The sequence below is a fragment of the Pan troglodytes genome, chromosome 1, assembly GCF_028858775.2.
Source record: "Pan troglodytes isolate AG18354 chromosome 1, NHGRI_mPanTro3-v2.0_pri, whole genome shotgun sequence".
Lineage (NCBI taxonomy): Eukaryota > Metazoa > Chordata > Mammalia > Primates > Hominidae > Pan > Pan troglodytes.
In genome coordinates, this window is record NC_072398.2 from 39,436,016 (window position 1) to 39,450,687 (window position 14,672).

Below are 14,672 nucleotides of genomic sequence, written 5' to 3' on the forward strand. Positions count from 1 at the left end.
TCACCGTCACCCACCTGCTCACCCTCCCTGCTTCCCACCCCAGGACACCACACCTCTCAGGAATTAAATGAGATATGGTATAAAAAGTTTTTTATTTCAAAATGCAAAATGGTGGTCATTGTAATAATTAATAATAATAACATAAAAAGCATTTATCCTTCCTCCCTAGTGCAAAATGGTAGACGCATTTAGATAATTCACACAGTGTTGGAAATGTCATGACAATGCAGTGCTGCACAGCAGCAAAACTCAATCCCAAACTCCTTTGGTGGATGCTTGTGGTAGGTCAGTTCTAGATGTCAGCGGTTTCTCTGAAGTTAAATCCAAATAAAAAACAGCACGTGCTCCTGCACTCTCCCAGCGGAGTCAGGCTCCTGTGCGCGCGCCCCCTCTGTCTCTCCCTTCCTCTCTCGGTCTGTCTCTGTCTACTGCGTCTCCCTCCCACTCCGCTGGTCTCCCACAGTTCCTAGGAGGCGTGCTGCCGGTTGGACAGGGCCCGGCCGCCAAGGACCGTGTCCTGCTGCTTGCCTTTCTCCTGCAGGGCTTGCTTCTGGAGAGCCTGTCGCTCCAGGGCGGCCTGCAGCTCCGCCACGGCTGCCTCCTGGTCCCGCAGACGTCTGGCGGCCGTGAAGGGGCTGCACACAGTCTCCATCAGGCCGAGCACCACGCCGAAGAGGGCCAGCACGCTGCCCAGCACGTACAGCTTCACCATCTTCCCCTTGCGCTTCTGGGCCATCATCTCCTTGGCCAGGGGGATCAGCTCCTGGACCGTTTCCATCTCGGCTCTGGGCTCTCGGAGGCGGGAGTGACCTGCAGGAGGAGCAGCAGGAGAGGGGCTACAGCCACCGAAGAACGGCTCCCACCACCCCGCACCCAGCTAATCTTGGGGAGGGCTCATAGAAAGGCGGACTACCTTAGTGGCACGGCGCGAGCGGGAGGCAGCGCGAGCTGCAGTTGGCAGCGGTCAGCGCGTCCGTTGGTCCGACCGACCTCAGCGTTCTCCTCCTCTCGGCAGCTGCAGCTCTCCCAGTTGGAGACTCCGCCGCTGGCACCGCTTTAGCGTCCGGGGGCCGCTTATATCTTTTCTCCGAGACACGCCTCCTGGGCTCTCGGGCCCAGGCCAGCGCGGTCAGAGCCAGGGGAACTCGGAGGGGGAGGAAGAAGAGGAGGGGAAAAGCAGGGGGTGGAACCCGGCTGGGACCTGGCAGGAGGTGGCCACGCGCTGAGCACGCTCCGACTGTGTGAGCTAGGGGGCCCGGCGCGGGTGCCATCGCAGCGGGGCGCGTGGGAAGGCCAGTGTGCACGCGAAGGTCCCACTCCAGGCGAGCGCAGGGGAGGACCCGGAGCCCAGGGAGGTGTCCGCGGACATCTCTGACATGGCGGCAACCTTCTTACTGGTGTCAGTGGGTGCACAGCTTCCCTTGTCCAGGACAGCCTGACATTATAAATAATGAGGGAATTTGGGGGTTCCATCTAAAGAAGAAAGCTTTCATTTTTATTCGGAAGGGTTGTCATCTTCCCACATTGTGTGTGGCAATCCATTGTGTGTGGCAATGGATCAGAGAGGAGAAGGCAAGGGGGAAGGATCTGGGTAACAGGACAGAACAGGTTAGGCTTGGATAAAGCAATATGTGCTAATATTGTTTCTTTCCTGCCTGGTTGGTTTTATTTAGAGGTACATGCATGTATAGCTAGAGTCAGTTGATAGAAAACTATTCATTGATGGTGCTTTTATGCACAGAGGTGTGTGTGTGTGTGTGTGTGTGTGTGTGTGTGTGAGAGAGAGAGAGAGAGAGAGAGAAAGAGAGAGATTAGTCTCTTTGCCTGCGAGCTGTTTCCTTAAGTACTTCCGTGTATCAGGGAAGAGCCTTCAAATTCAAATTGTTCTCACTTCCACTTGAGAAGTGGAGTTGGGAGTTGGGGGGTAGGGGGTCAAGTATGGAAGGGGCTGTTGGTAGAAGTTCATCTGCTATTTTAGAATGGAAGTATTTCATGCTCTCCTCAATAATTCTCTGCCACCCTCCTGGGTTTGGGGGTACAACTTCTCCTGCTCCAGCTCAACTTCAGCTTTGAAGCAGTTTGTGGGCAGAAGGGCGTGTAGTAGACAGCTTAGGTAAGAATCCAGAGTGTGAGTACTCTTGGACGTGTGAAGATGTAGGATTGATTTTGACCAGGGTTAGCTGTAATCACCTGGGGCTGAGGGAGCGTTCTAGTTTGGCTTTGGTTATGGATATGTTAGAGTTAGCAAACTTGGGGAAAAAGAGAGGCAAATTGGCCAAAGGGTTAGCAAACTTGGGGAAAAGGAGAGGCAAATTGGCCAAAGGGCTTTAAGCAGAGAAAGGGAGGGGGCAGGGGAAAGAAGGGGAAATCAAACTGGCCAGAAAATTGCAAAGGTCAGTGATGCAATCTTGCAACAGCCTTTGCAGTCGGTCAGACTGAGCCCTGAAGGGCGGGTCGGGGGAAAAGGCTGTCTCAGGGATCAAATATTTTAGTTTTTGAATTGTTAACAGTAATCTTTCTTTGGGGGTCTGAAGCAATTTCTCAGATGATTCAGTTTAAAAAGGCAGCAATAACAACTACCCTTTGCCTTGACTATTAATAGTTCAGGCAAGGGCTTGTGTGTGGAGAATGGTCAAGGTTATCTAAATAGCTTATTTGAAATTCTATGTTTTAGAATTTAGTCTGAGTGAAGGTGACCAGGGGCCAAATAGAATTGATTATTCCTGGAGGACTGTGTTTCCTGCTTATTGTTCTTTTAACCTTGTCAGGCAGGAAAATTCTGTAACAAGGGTTCCCGCCAAGTTTAATATCAGTCTTGGCATTTTCTTTGAATCTTCCTTATAGTTTCAGAGCAACCTCTGATAACTGGCAGAAATGATTAGTGAGCTTTCCCAATATCTGTGAGGGTTCCAAACCCATTGACCTCTGGAAGAGCATGTGATGTGTGCCCTGATATAAGGGCTGTCACGTGGTTTCCATTCTGAAGGTGAGTCAGCCTAGCTTGGGACCCAAAATTCTGAAATTGACTGGTCCAGTAAGCATTTCCTGTGTTTCTGTAACTCAGAGACGCAAACCACATGTCTTCCTAGGTCAGAAGGCTGTAATTTACCTGGGGTTCCCCTTTCCTGTGATTTGCTGTGTTAGTGCACATCACCAGCTCAGATCCTTTTTTTGATAATTTGACTTTGACCTCCAGGTTCCAGCAGCTATATTGGTAAGAGCTGGACAGAGGAGGGGCAGCAAGTGCCATGGACGGAGGTCACTGGTAGACTTGATCTTCCTAGTTTAGGTGGTAGCTGGGGCTGAGCAGGAGATGATGGGAGTAGAAGGCTAAGGAATCCAGTGTTAACTCATGTCTAGGAATTTCTGAGTGCAGCTCCTCTGTCTGGGTGGGAAAAGAGAACCTGGCTCCTAGGGTAGAAGGTGACTAGGTAGGGCTTGGAAACTAAACATATATTTTAATGGGGCTGATGGCATTTTTAGGGAAGTAAAGCACTGTGTTGTGTCATGCATGCAGGTAAGACACAGGTTATAGCGATGATGGTCAAACCAAGCCATAGGGTGACCGACCATCTTATTTTGCTCAGGGTTGAGGGGTTCTCTGAAATGCAGGACTCCTGCTAAAACTGAGCACTAAAACTGAGATACTTCCAGGCAAACTGAAACACTTCCAGGCAAACTGAAATAGTCATCCTACGCTTGAGTCTATCTCAACATTTAACTCTTGCCACTTCTAGGAAGGTAGGAAGGACTAGTTTAAAATTTTTATATTTTGCTTTCTAAATCCCTTTCTCTCAGACATTAAGACATTCAGAGCCACCTGCAGAGGGTAAAGTCACAAAGGGGTGCATGTGTTTCAAGGGTTAAGTGCAGAGGAGGGATAGAACTGTCCCTACCACTCTGCCTTGGGGATTGAAGACATAGGGGAAAGGGGTCTTTTGGATGGTTAGTTGTAAATGAGCTTCAATAATAATTGTTATTGTTACAATTATTATAATATAATAATAACAATAATAATTATTATTTTGTTACCAGCTGCTTGCTGCCTACACAAAGTCACTGCCCACCCCTGGGACTCCAGGCAGCTGAAGGGAGGGAGTCATCATAGGAGATATGACAAAACTATTTGTAGTTTTAAGACTACCGCACTAGAAATTTTTTTTAGACCCTTAGTTACTTTCATAGTTTTAGAAAGGAAGTTGCTTATCACTCGGATATCAATGGAAGACACTGAAATTTATATGTGTAGCCACTATCTCCTCTGGTCTTATAGACTAGAGTTCTAGAGTCTAAATATTTCTGTGTGGATACCCTGCTATTATCACAGCTTGACACACTTAAAACAAGACTCCTTACCTTCTCTATACTCTTACAAGCTAAGTCTTCTTCTCAATATCCTTATTTCTAGCAGTGACATCTCCGTTTCATTTGTTCTCTGGGCTTGAAATATCATGGCAGTTATTTGGAGAGGCCTTCCCTGACTACTGCATCCCACCACTCTCCACCCAGTGCCCTACTTTCTTTTTCTTCATAGCACTTGGTTACCTGATTCTATGTGGATGTACTTAATGGTGTGGTTTTATATTGTCTTCCATGTGCATTGGAGGATAGGCTTCATGAGGGTAGGGACTTTGGTTTGCTCCTCACTGTGTCCCCAGTGCCCAGTATAATTCTTAGCACATAATAGGTCCTTAATGGGTAACTATGGGATTAATGAATGGCTTTTCCATGGACTGTGAAGCCTGGCAGGGAAGGGACTGTTTTTTGTTTGTTTGTTTGTTTAGTAGATGCTTAAAGAAGCATTCAGGTTTTTGAGGGGACAGTTTTTTTGCTTTTAATCTTTTCTCCTCTAATCCATCTTAAACACTACCACCAAATGAATCTTCCTAAAATTTAATTTTTTATTGTCAACTGCCTGTTTAAAGCTCAAGATCATTTCTCATTGCCCACATAATGGACTCCTGGATCCTGCATGTTGAATTTGCTTGATTTAGTATTCTTGGAATTCAGGCTCTCTATGGTCCGATCTTCTCCTGTTCTTCTCCCACAATAGCCCTTTGCTCCACAGAGAGGTTTCTTCACAGGCCAAGAAACAATTCATTTGCATTGCTGCTGCTTCATTTATTTTTGCTCACACAGTTGTTTCTACCTGAAATGCTGTCCTCTTTCTACTTTGTCTTCCTTTCTTCCTTGAGGTCAAGTTCAAGTTCCTGTGCTCCAAGAAGCTACCACTGCCCATGGCAGCACACCCTGATCTCTCCTTTCTGTGAATTTCAGTTGCCTTTGGGGCTTGTACTCTACAGGTTGGCACTGGATGGATTACCGTTTTGTACAACTCTGTCATTGTTTCCTGTGGGCTTAACTCAGCTCTGTGGAAGACAAAAGCTTTGTATCTTTCATGGTGTTAACATAGAATAGGAGGCTAATCAATATTAGTTACATTGACCTAAAAGTCAGTGCTGAGATAGAGAGGGCAAAGTGACCAGTTAAGGCTCTCTTGGGAAGTTATTTCAAGCACAGTAGCCTGTCCTTGGCTCAGAGCCTTGGTGTTGAAATTGCCCAGGACCTGGCAACTTGGCTTAGTTTCCTCCACTCTGGTCTCCTCACCTTTCACTTCCACTCCCAACTTAGTGTCTGACATTGTAGCCATTGGCTCACTCTGGGCACCCTCCAGCCTGCCCGTGGTACAAATCAAGGCAAAGGAACAGACTTTATAGGCATTCTGCTTTTGTCCTTCATAACTTTTGGTCAAGCAGAGCCACCAGCTGCTGGGGCATGCAGACTGTGCTGGAAGCCTTGAATAGCCATGGGTGGTGTGGTTAGAATTACCTGCACCCTGCTGCCTACATACCACTTCCAGATTAAACAATATACTCTACAAGTTTGAACCAGCACAAGGAATTTTCCCCAAGCTCAAATGCCAATTGTTCTTAAGGGTATAGGGCTCTAAAGTCAAGCAAACCTGGGTTCCTCCAAATCCTGACTCCTCCATTTGCTAAGGCCTGACCTTGGGCAAGTGACTTAACTTCTATAACTTCTACTTCCGCATCTGTGAAGTGAGAGTTACGATAGCCCCTATTAAATGGGGTGTGGTGATGATGATAAGCCCCTATGAAACAGATATGATGAGGAGTGAATGAGATAGAGCTCTGTAAGGGACTTAGGCAGTTTCTGGCACAAATGAAGCAATCATTAAATGATGGCTGTTATTATTCAATTGTCTCTGCCTCTTGCTCTACGTTGCCAATTTCCATGATGCTTTATCCCAGCCCGGGACATTTGCATTCCTTAGGTGACATTTAGGTAGCTTCTAGTAAGGTCCAAAAATATTTGTTGAAGCCAGCCATGTACCTGACACTGTGTTAAGCATAGTTATAGGAAGCAGAATGTGTGATGGCTCACACCTGTAATCCCAGCACTTTGGGAGGACAAGACGGGCGGATCAGGAGGCTAGGAGATCAAGACCATCCTGGGCAACATGATGAAACCCCGTCTCTACTAAAAATACAAAAATTAGCCGGGTGTGGTGGCACATGCCTGTAATCCCAGTTACATGGGAGGCTGAAGCAGGAGAATCGCTTAAGCCCAGGAGGCGGAGGTTGCAGTGAGCCGAGATCATGCCTCTGTACTCCAGCCTGGTGACAGAGCAAGACTCTGTTTCAAAAAAAAAAAAAATGCAGAATACAAGCTGCATTTGCCCTCAAGAAGCTTATAGTGAAGTAGAGGACACAGACTGTAAACGAGTTATTATTGTATATTGGGAAAGGCACCGTAATAGAAATTTATACCAGATGAACAAAAAGCACAGAATGAGACAGGTATTGATGCCCTTTGGGGAGGAGGTAGTCAAAGAAGGCCTAAGGGTAAATGATTCCTGAGAGGCTTGGGATGTTAAAGGATGGATGGTGTTCACCAGGTGGTTCTGGGACAGGGTGTTGTTCAGGGCATGGGGAGGCCTTGAATGAGATGGGACTGCGTGTGAAAAGGGAGGATGAAAGATAAAGCATCTCATGGTCCAAGAGAAGTTAGACAAGTTGGTGTTAAATCATAAAGGATGGATTTTGGGAAATGGCAGAAAATGAGCAGGAAGCAGTAAGTAGGAGCCAGATAATAAGCAGTTGTATCAATAATCACTTATTCATCCCATGCCTAGGAATTGCTGACCACTCCCTTCTTCTAGAAACACATTTCTCCTTTGCTTCCACGATACCATATTCTGCTGGTTTTCCTCTTACCCTATTCTGGACAAAACTCAGGATCTTTATCTCAATTGTCCTCTTTATCTAACCTACAAATGTCAGCATTTCTCAGGACTCAGTCCTGGAGCCCCTTTTCTTATTCCACATGCTCTCTTCAGTGATTTAATTTACTGCCAGGGCTTCCATTGCTGCTTCTACACAGATGACCTACAAGTCTGAGCTCTAGACCTGTGTATCCCTCTACCTATTCTACATTTTGACTTGGATGTCTTGCAGGTATCAGAATTACTGTGTCTAAAGCCAAATTCAATATTTCTACCCCATAAACTTGTAACCATGTTTCTTAACCTAAGCTGCACCATTCACCTAGCAGCTCAGGTTTGAAGTCAAGGAGCCATCTTTTCCTCCTCGCTCTCCATCACCTCTCCAATGTGAAAAATCACCAAGACTTGTGGCTCACGTCTGTAATCCCAGCACTTTGGGAGGCTGAGGCGGGTGGATCACGAGGTCAGGAGATCAAGACCATCCTGGCTAACACAGTGAAACCCCATCTCTACTAAAAATACAAAAAATTAGCTGGGTTTGGTGGCGGGTGCCTGTAGTCCCAGCTACTCGAGAGGCTGAGGCAGGAGAATGGCGTGAACCCGGGAGGCGGAGTTTGCAGTGAGCCTAGATTGCGCCACTGCACTCCAGCCTGGGGCGACAGAGCGAGAATCCGTCTCAAAAAAAAAAAAATCACCAAGACTTATCATTCTACCTCTTAAACATCTGCTAATTCAATCTGCTTTCTATCTCCTCTGCCACCCTTCTAGTCTAAGATCTCATTGCCTCCCCCAGACCATTAATATGGCCTCACAGCTGGTCTCTCTGCCTCAGGTTTTGGCCACTCTACTCCACTTCAAGCCAGTGTAGTCTTTTTAAAAAGTGCAGACTTGGCCATGTCACTCTTTTCTTTCAAATCCTTCAGTGGTTAGCAAAAAGTTAGTGGAATAAAAAATAAAATAAAATCATTCAGTGGATCCCCACTTTGCCCTTTGGAATGCCCCAGATTCTTTGCATGGCATGTAAGCCACCCACCATCCTGTCCTTGTCTGTTTTTCCAGCTTCATCCCATATCCCTCAACCCTCACTCTCTGGGTGCCAGTCACACTGTTCTGTTCCTTTGCAGACGCAGGTTCTTCCCCATGTAGTTCTTTCCATGTGGAGAGAGCACTTTCTTCATCCCCTGTGGTCTGGTGAACTCTTACTCATCCTCCAAGTGTCACTGTTCTCTCATTTCCTCAGGGAAGACCTTTCTTGTCACCTAGATAAGGCCAGTTCCCCTGGCTGCATGCTCCCATGGCCACCTCACTTTCCTTTTCATAACTCTGTTGTCTGTCCCCATTTCAGGGCTGCAGTTCTATTCAGGAGCGCTCTCTGTCTTGCTCAGTGCAGTGTTCTCAGAACTAGGGCAGTGCATAGTTCCTTTGAGGTGTTTGATACATAGCGACCAATCTCTCTTCGATTGAACTATATCCTATAGGCAATGAGAGACACTGATACATTTTACACAGCAAAACACTACAAGATTGGCATTTTAAGTAGATCACTGTGGCAGAGTGCAGGATGGTTAAGGGAGGGGCAAAACTAGAGGCAGCTAGTGAGATGTCGTTACGGTAATTCAGGCAGGAGACCATGAAGAACTGGGCCAAAACAGAGGTAATGGGGAGAGAAAGAGACAGACTGAGTGATAAATCAGAAAACCTGGCAGACTTGTGCTGTGGAAGAGGAGTCACTTGGGGCTTGGGAGTCACTGGGGTGACTCCCAAGTGTGGGAATGAGAAGGGGAAGAACACCTCTGGTGAGAAAAATGAGTTCCATCTTGGATTTATTGAGTTTGGGCTGTTTATGGGACATGCAGGCAAAGATGTTCATCAGATAGTTGTATGTGAATTATGAATCAGGAGCTCTAGAGAAAGATTAGTTCTGAGGTCACTGCCCCTACTGTTGCAGCAATCCAGGCCCTCCCATGATTCCTTTCTTCTCCAGCATTATTTCCCTGGGTCAGTTGTTCTCAGCCCTGGCTCCACTTTACAATCGTCCTGGGTTATTAAAAACTACCAATGCCTGAGACTTCCCCAAGACAAATCAACTCTGAATTCCTGGAGGTGATTTTAGTGTGTAGCCAGAATCATGGACTACTTCCTAGATGACTTCCTCCAGTTCCATGGTTTGAGACTCCTTCAGTGCTCTACAGAACTTTCTGCAGCAATGGAAACGTTGCATATCTATGCTGTCCAATATGGTAGCCACTAGCTACATGAGGCTCTTAAGCAGTTGAAATGTGGTGAAAACTGATGGCCTGAATGTTTAATTTTGTTTAATTAATCTAAATTTAAATTAAATAGCCCCCTATGTGTGGTTGGTGGCTACTGTATTGGACAGGACAGCTCTATATGCTAATGAATCTGAAATTTGTTTCTCTCCTGAGCTCCAGGCTTACATATTGTCTGATTTGCATCTCTTCTTGGATATCTAATAGGGTGTCTTTAAGTTAATGCATGCCAGATGAAATTCTTGATTTTTTTTCTTCAAAACTTGTTTACCTCTTAGTCTTCCCCATCTTGGGACACAGCATCACTTTCCACCCAATTGCTAAAACCCCAAACATGGAAGCTATCTTTTATTCCTTTTTCCCCCTCTCATCTCCCTCTTCCAGTTTTTCAGCAAGTCCTGTTAGTTCTATCAAATTGACACCTTGACTCCATCCACCCCTTTCCATCTCTAGAAGAGCATAGGATAGTCACAGCTATTTTAGTAAGTTACTGCATCTTCAGTGTGTGCCTTCTGAGACCTTTCTATGTATTAACTTACTAGGCCTACAAACAGCTCTATGAGGTAGGTAAACTAATATCCCTATGTTTATAGATGAGGAAACTGAAGAACAGAAAGCTTTTGCAAAGTGCCTGGGAATCAAATGGCTAGTCAGTGGTGGGGATGGGACTCAAAACCAGATAATCTGGTTCCAGGGTCCATGTTCTTCACCATTCAACACTGTGTCCCTCTGGCTGGTTCCAAGGCCCCACGTCAATGTTTTTTTACTCTGGTTACATGTTAGAATCACTTGAGAAACTTAAAAAAAAAACCAATTCCTCAACCCCATTCCAGGTCAGTTAAATCTCCTGAAGTAGGGCCCAGGCATCAGAAAATGTTAGAATATTCCAAGGACTTTTCATACATAAATAGAGTTGAGAACCACTTCCTCTATGTGACCTAGCCCCTGTCTGCTCCCCGAACCCTAGCTTTTACCCCTAACCTTGCTCATGCTGTTTTCACCCCTTCTTCCTGCCCCTAGAAGAGGCCAAGCTCTTTGCTGCCACTGAACTTTTGTGCTTGTTCCTTCTCTGCCTAGAACACCCCTTCCTGGCATATTCTGGGGATTGAGTATGACTTTAGAGATCCTAAACCCTGGAAAGATTAAGGGTCCTCTACACTGCCCATCTAAATAAAAATAAACACAATATTACATTTTTAAAATATGTATAAGGAGGGGCCTACAGCATTCTCATTTTCCTGAGGGGTCTACTTCCATGTCTTTTTTGATGTATAAAAATAAACATTTTCAAAGGAAATTTTGGTGCTTCTACCTTACCAGTACCTTAAATATACGCTTAGCTTGTTTTGGGGAATCCAGACCTAAATCTTTTGGACTCATCCCAAATGTCACCTTCTCAGGGGGACTTCTCTTATCTGTCCTTTCTAAAGTGGCATTCTTCCCTTCCTGAGACCCATCTATCACACCATTCTGGTTTTCTCGTATTTCATAGAAAGCATCAAAATTTGTAATTGTCAGGTATAGTTTTTAGCTTACTAGCTTATTGTTTGTCTTCTTTATGAAGGAGGGCCCTGTCTGTCTTATTTGTTGCTATAACCTCCTCACCTAGTGCAATGCCTGATACAAAGTAAGTGATAGTTCCTGAATGAATGAATGAATGAATGTAGGCTCATGGATGGCAAGCAGCACAGAGTAGATTATAATCCCAAGGCAGATAGACTCATTTGGGTTGTTACCTTGTAAGACACTTTCTTCATGGGGTGGGAAGGGAGAAGTGAATTCATAGAAAGAGAGGACTGTTGTTGAAAGAGGGAGGGCCATGGCCTCTGCAACCTGGTGAAGTCTCAGAGCTCAGGATATGGCAGAAAGAACATGCTGTGATGTTGCATGGATTCTGGGTGTGGTGAGGGCTGATACTTACTTTTGGATAGTCATTTCCCTGTGTCTTCTCCAAACTTTCAGTAAAGTTTCTTAAACTCAACAGCTAAGTGTTTCGTTATTTGGAAAATTGAGGAAAGACCATGTGTTCATGCTCTGCTTTGGGGGCCAAGATAAGCAAGAGAGATTGGTGACAGCATAGAGAAATGGTGATAAGAAAGCTAGAAGTGTTTGGGGGCAGCAACAACTAGAATGGATTTGTACATTAGCATCTAACTTTAGAATTCCCAGAATTATTGTTATTTGGATAGTAGAGGAAAGAGTGACTCTTGGGTGGCTAAAGAAGTCGAGGTTATTCTGGTTGCAAAATTAATAAGTTATTTGGTAATTATGTGTTTAATGTCTGTGTCCCATGACACAGTAGACTTCCTCTGGATAATGATTGTGTGTGAGTTGTTTACTACTATGTTGCTGGGTTCCTGGCATTGGGTGGGCACTCAATAAATATTTGTTGAATGAATGAATGGTTCTGGGTGTTTTTGTGTTTCTAGGTTATACGTCAGAAGGGTCTGCTGAAATGTGATGAGGAAAACTAGAAGAAAAGTCCAGGCCCTGAGAGTGAATACCAGACAGAAGCTGGGGGTGGAAGAGTATAAATATGCAATATGCAGACCGATTTGCCGAGGAGGATTCAGATAGGAGATTCAGACTCCCAGAACAACTAAAAGGATAACAGGCACTGTCAAAGATCTAAACAGAAAGGCCAGAAAAGCAGCAGTTGGAACACACAGAGGGACTGTTGGTGAGAGAAGCTGCCCCTCAATGCTCATGTCAGCTCCTGGGATACTCTTGATCCCCAAGCAATGGACTTAAAGAAACAAACATTCCTAGACCCCATTTGGTTGTGGGGCGGGGCTTCTCAGCGTATTGGCTTTGGTGCTCATTGGCCAAGGGCTGCAGCGGGCCAGAAACTAACAGTGGAACACATTATCATTGGCAGCACAGGGATAGACAGCAAATGTTAGACCTTTTTAATACACATGTTGCCTAATTCTTTGGGAGTGACACAGAATTCTTAAAACATGTTTACGGGTACTTGATTCCTAAGATTCTCTGTCCATCTGTGCCCTCCTCTCCCCTAAACCCACATTTACGTCTTTCATTCTCAAGGTTCTAAAAGCTGGATCTTAAAGGCTCGAGTGACTAAAATCTATGGCCTGATCCCAGAACTATTTCAGTTTCAAATACCAAAAGTACTGCTAGTTTGGTTCTTCCCATTTGTAAGTACCAGCTAGGTTAGATAGAGTAGGAAGTTGGCATGTAACTCAAGGCTGCATAGGGTTGAAATTCTGCTGATGAGTGGATCAGTTCATCATGAATTTTCTCAGGTTCCAATTTTTAGGGGAAAAATTATTTTTTTTCTGGGTGATTTTCTTGCTAAGTTGTCCCAAGAGGGAATTATGGGGTAATATTCATGGAATCATACTCTTCAAGCACTTTTTATGGTTTTCTTTTGCCTTAAGAGTTCCTACTAAGAAATCAGTATCTGCTTATTGAGCACCTATTATGTGCAAACACTGGGCTATGAACTCAAGAATTCTCCTTGACTTCAAGGATTTTATAATCCATGTTTGGGGACAAATCACAAAATAATTAACATTGAACAAGCGTAAGTATGCAACTTTGAGATATTTAGAAAAGAGACTGACAAAACAGAATGGAACTGTTTGCCGATGGAGTTGTATAGGTCAAGGTCCACTTGCCAGAGTTTGGGAAGAATTTACAGAGAATGCCAGAGAAGCCACTGCTGATTCAGGAATCTGATCTGAGTCTTGGATTTAGGATCTTGCCAAGTATACAGGAGGTGGAGAGGGCAGTGTAGACAGGCAGAGTTGGATGAATCAAGCCTAAGTGTGGTTGAGAGAGCAGATGACTAAATCAAAGCATGTCTGTGAAGGGGGTTGTGCGAGTTAGGGCCTAAAATGCAACTTTTTCAGCTGGACCCTGGGTACCTGGCTGAAGACTTTGGACTTTAACCTGGAGATGATGGAGAGTATGCAGGATAAAGTCCATACCAAATCCAACGCCTAGCAAATGGAGAACAAGCCAAAACTAACAAGATAAAATGTAGCAGGAAAAAGTGCAAAGGTATGTGTGCGCCTGTGTGTGTGTATGCTCACATGTATCTTAAGAATGACACCAAATTCAAGAGTGAACAACCTGTTTTAACAGTATTTGGCTCGAAAAAGACAGAGTTGTTAAAGTTTCTACAAGCTCAATATGGGTTTGTGGTGTGATTTGGCTGGGAAAAGCTTCCTGCACGTCAGGCCGCAGCAGTGGAGTAGAGTCTCCTGCACAAAAGCCATACTGGCAATACTATTTTCTTCCCCAAGTCCCTGAAAGGAACTGCTATTCCCATGTGCTGTTTCCATCCAAGTTTTTCCTGGACTCGAGGCAAACTTTACTTTCTCAGATCATTGTGCATCTTCATGCAGAGTTTACTGAGCCACCTGAGGTAACACTTTTAAAAACTTGGAGAAAAAGTATTACTGTCCAAACAGAGTGATCAAGTATTCCAGTTTGCCTGGGACTGATGGGTTTTCTGGGATGTGGTACTTCCAGTGCTAAAACGATGAGAGTCCTGAGCAAACCAGAATCACCGATCACCCTGCAACAGACCAGAATCTTCTCCTTGATTTTCTCCCACTTCCAGTGGTATGTCTTTAAGAGACTGAAGAGGTGGCATACATGTCTCATAAATATTTATCCTCTGACTGTAATTTGCAGAGGTCTCATCTATGTTTTTAAGATTTTTCAGGACAGCATTCTTGTCGTGTTCTAGGTTTTGCAAATATAGAATATTCACCACAGCAGCTTTTCCTACCAGTTTCCTTGAGATTGCGTTTTCTATAAATTGTCCCATATGTCATTTCCTTTTGGTGAAAAGTAGATTCCCTCAGTCTTGGTAAGCCAAATGTAGTGGAAAGAACACAGACTTTGGAAACTTAAAAATCTTCTATTGAGGCTGGGCGCAGTAGCTCATGCCTGTAATCCCAGCATTTTGGGAGGCCGAGGTGGGCCGATCACCTGAAGTCAGGAGTTCGAGACCAGCTTGGCCAACATGGCGAAACCCATCTCTACTAAAAATACACAAATTAGCCAGGCGTAGTGTTGGGCACTTGTAATCCCGGCTACTCAGGAGGCTGAGGCAGGAGAATTGCTTGAACCAAGGAGGCAGAGGTTGCAGTGAGCCGGGATGACACCATTGCACTCCAGCCTGG

The 14,672-nt window shown here is 45.0% G+C and overlaps 1 protein-coding gene and 1 long non-coding RNA gene across 4 annotated transcripts in view; one reads left to right on the forward strand and one right to left on the reverse strand.

The window, feature by feature from the left end:
• The window catches only part of LOC134808234 (uncharacterized), a 39,889-nt gene that overhangs the window by 24,796 nt on the left and 421 nt on the right, over nt 1-14,672 (forward strand). Inside the window, exons 1-3 of one of the 3 annotated variants that reach the window (XR_010150774.1) lie at nt 1,048-1,128; nt 11,943-12,193; nt 13,389-13,539. This is a non-coding gene — a long non-coding RNA (uncharacterized LOC134808234). Of the gene's footprint in view, nt 1-1,047; nt 1,129-1,175; nt 1,242-11,942; nt 12,194-13,388; nt 13,540-14,672 lie in introns of those variants that run through there. The other 2 variants (XR_010150775.1, XR_010150773.1) reach the window with 2 other exon arrangements.
• Nucleotides 74-1,224, reverse strand: G0S2 (G0/G1 switch 2). Its single transcript, XM_514164.9, has 2 exons — nt 914-1,224; nt 74-810 (listed from the first exon to the last, which is right to left on the reverse strand). Exon 2 carries the CDS (start codon nt 776-778, stop codon nt 467-469), a length of 312 nt encoding a protein of 103 aa, XP_514164.1. The 5' UTR covers nt 779-810; nt 914-1,224; the 3' UTR covers nt 74-466.

Bases quoted from the DNA above. Each gene is read 5' to 3' on its own strand.
- G0S2 (XM_514164.9), bottom strand. From the start codon at position 778: ATGGAAACGGTCCAGGAGCTGATCCCCCTGGCCAAGGAGATGATGGCC.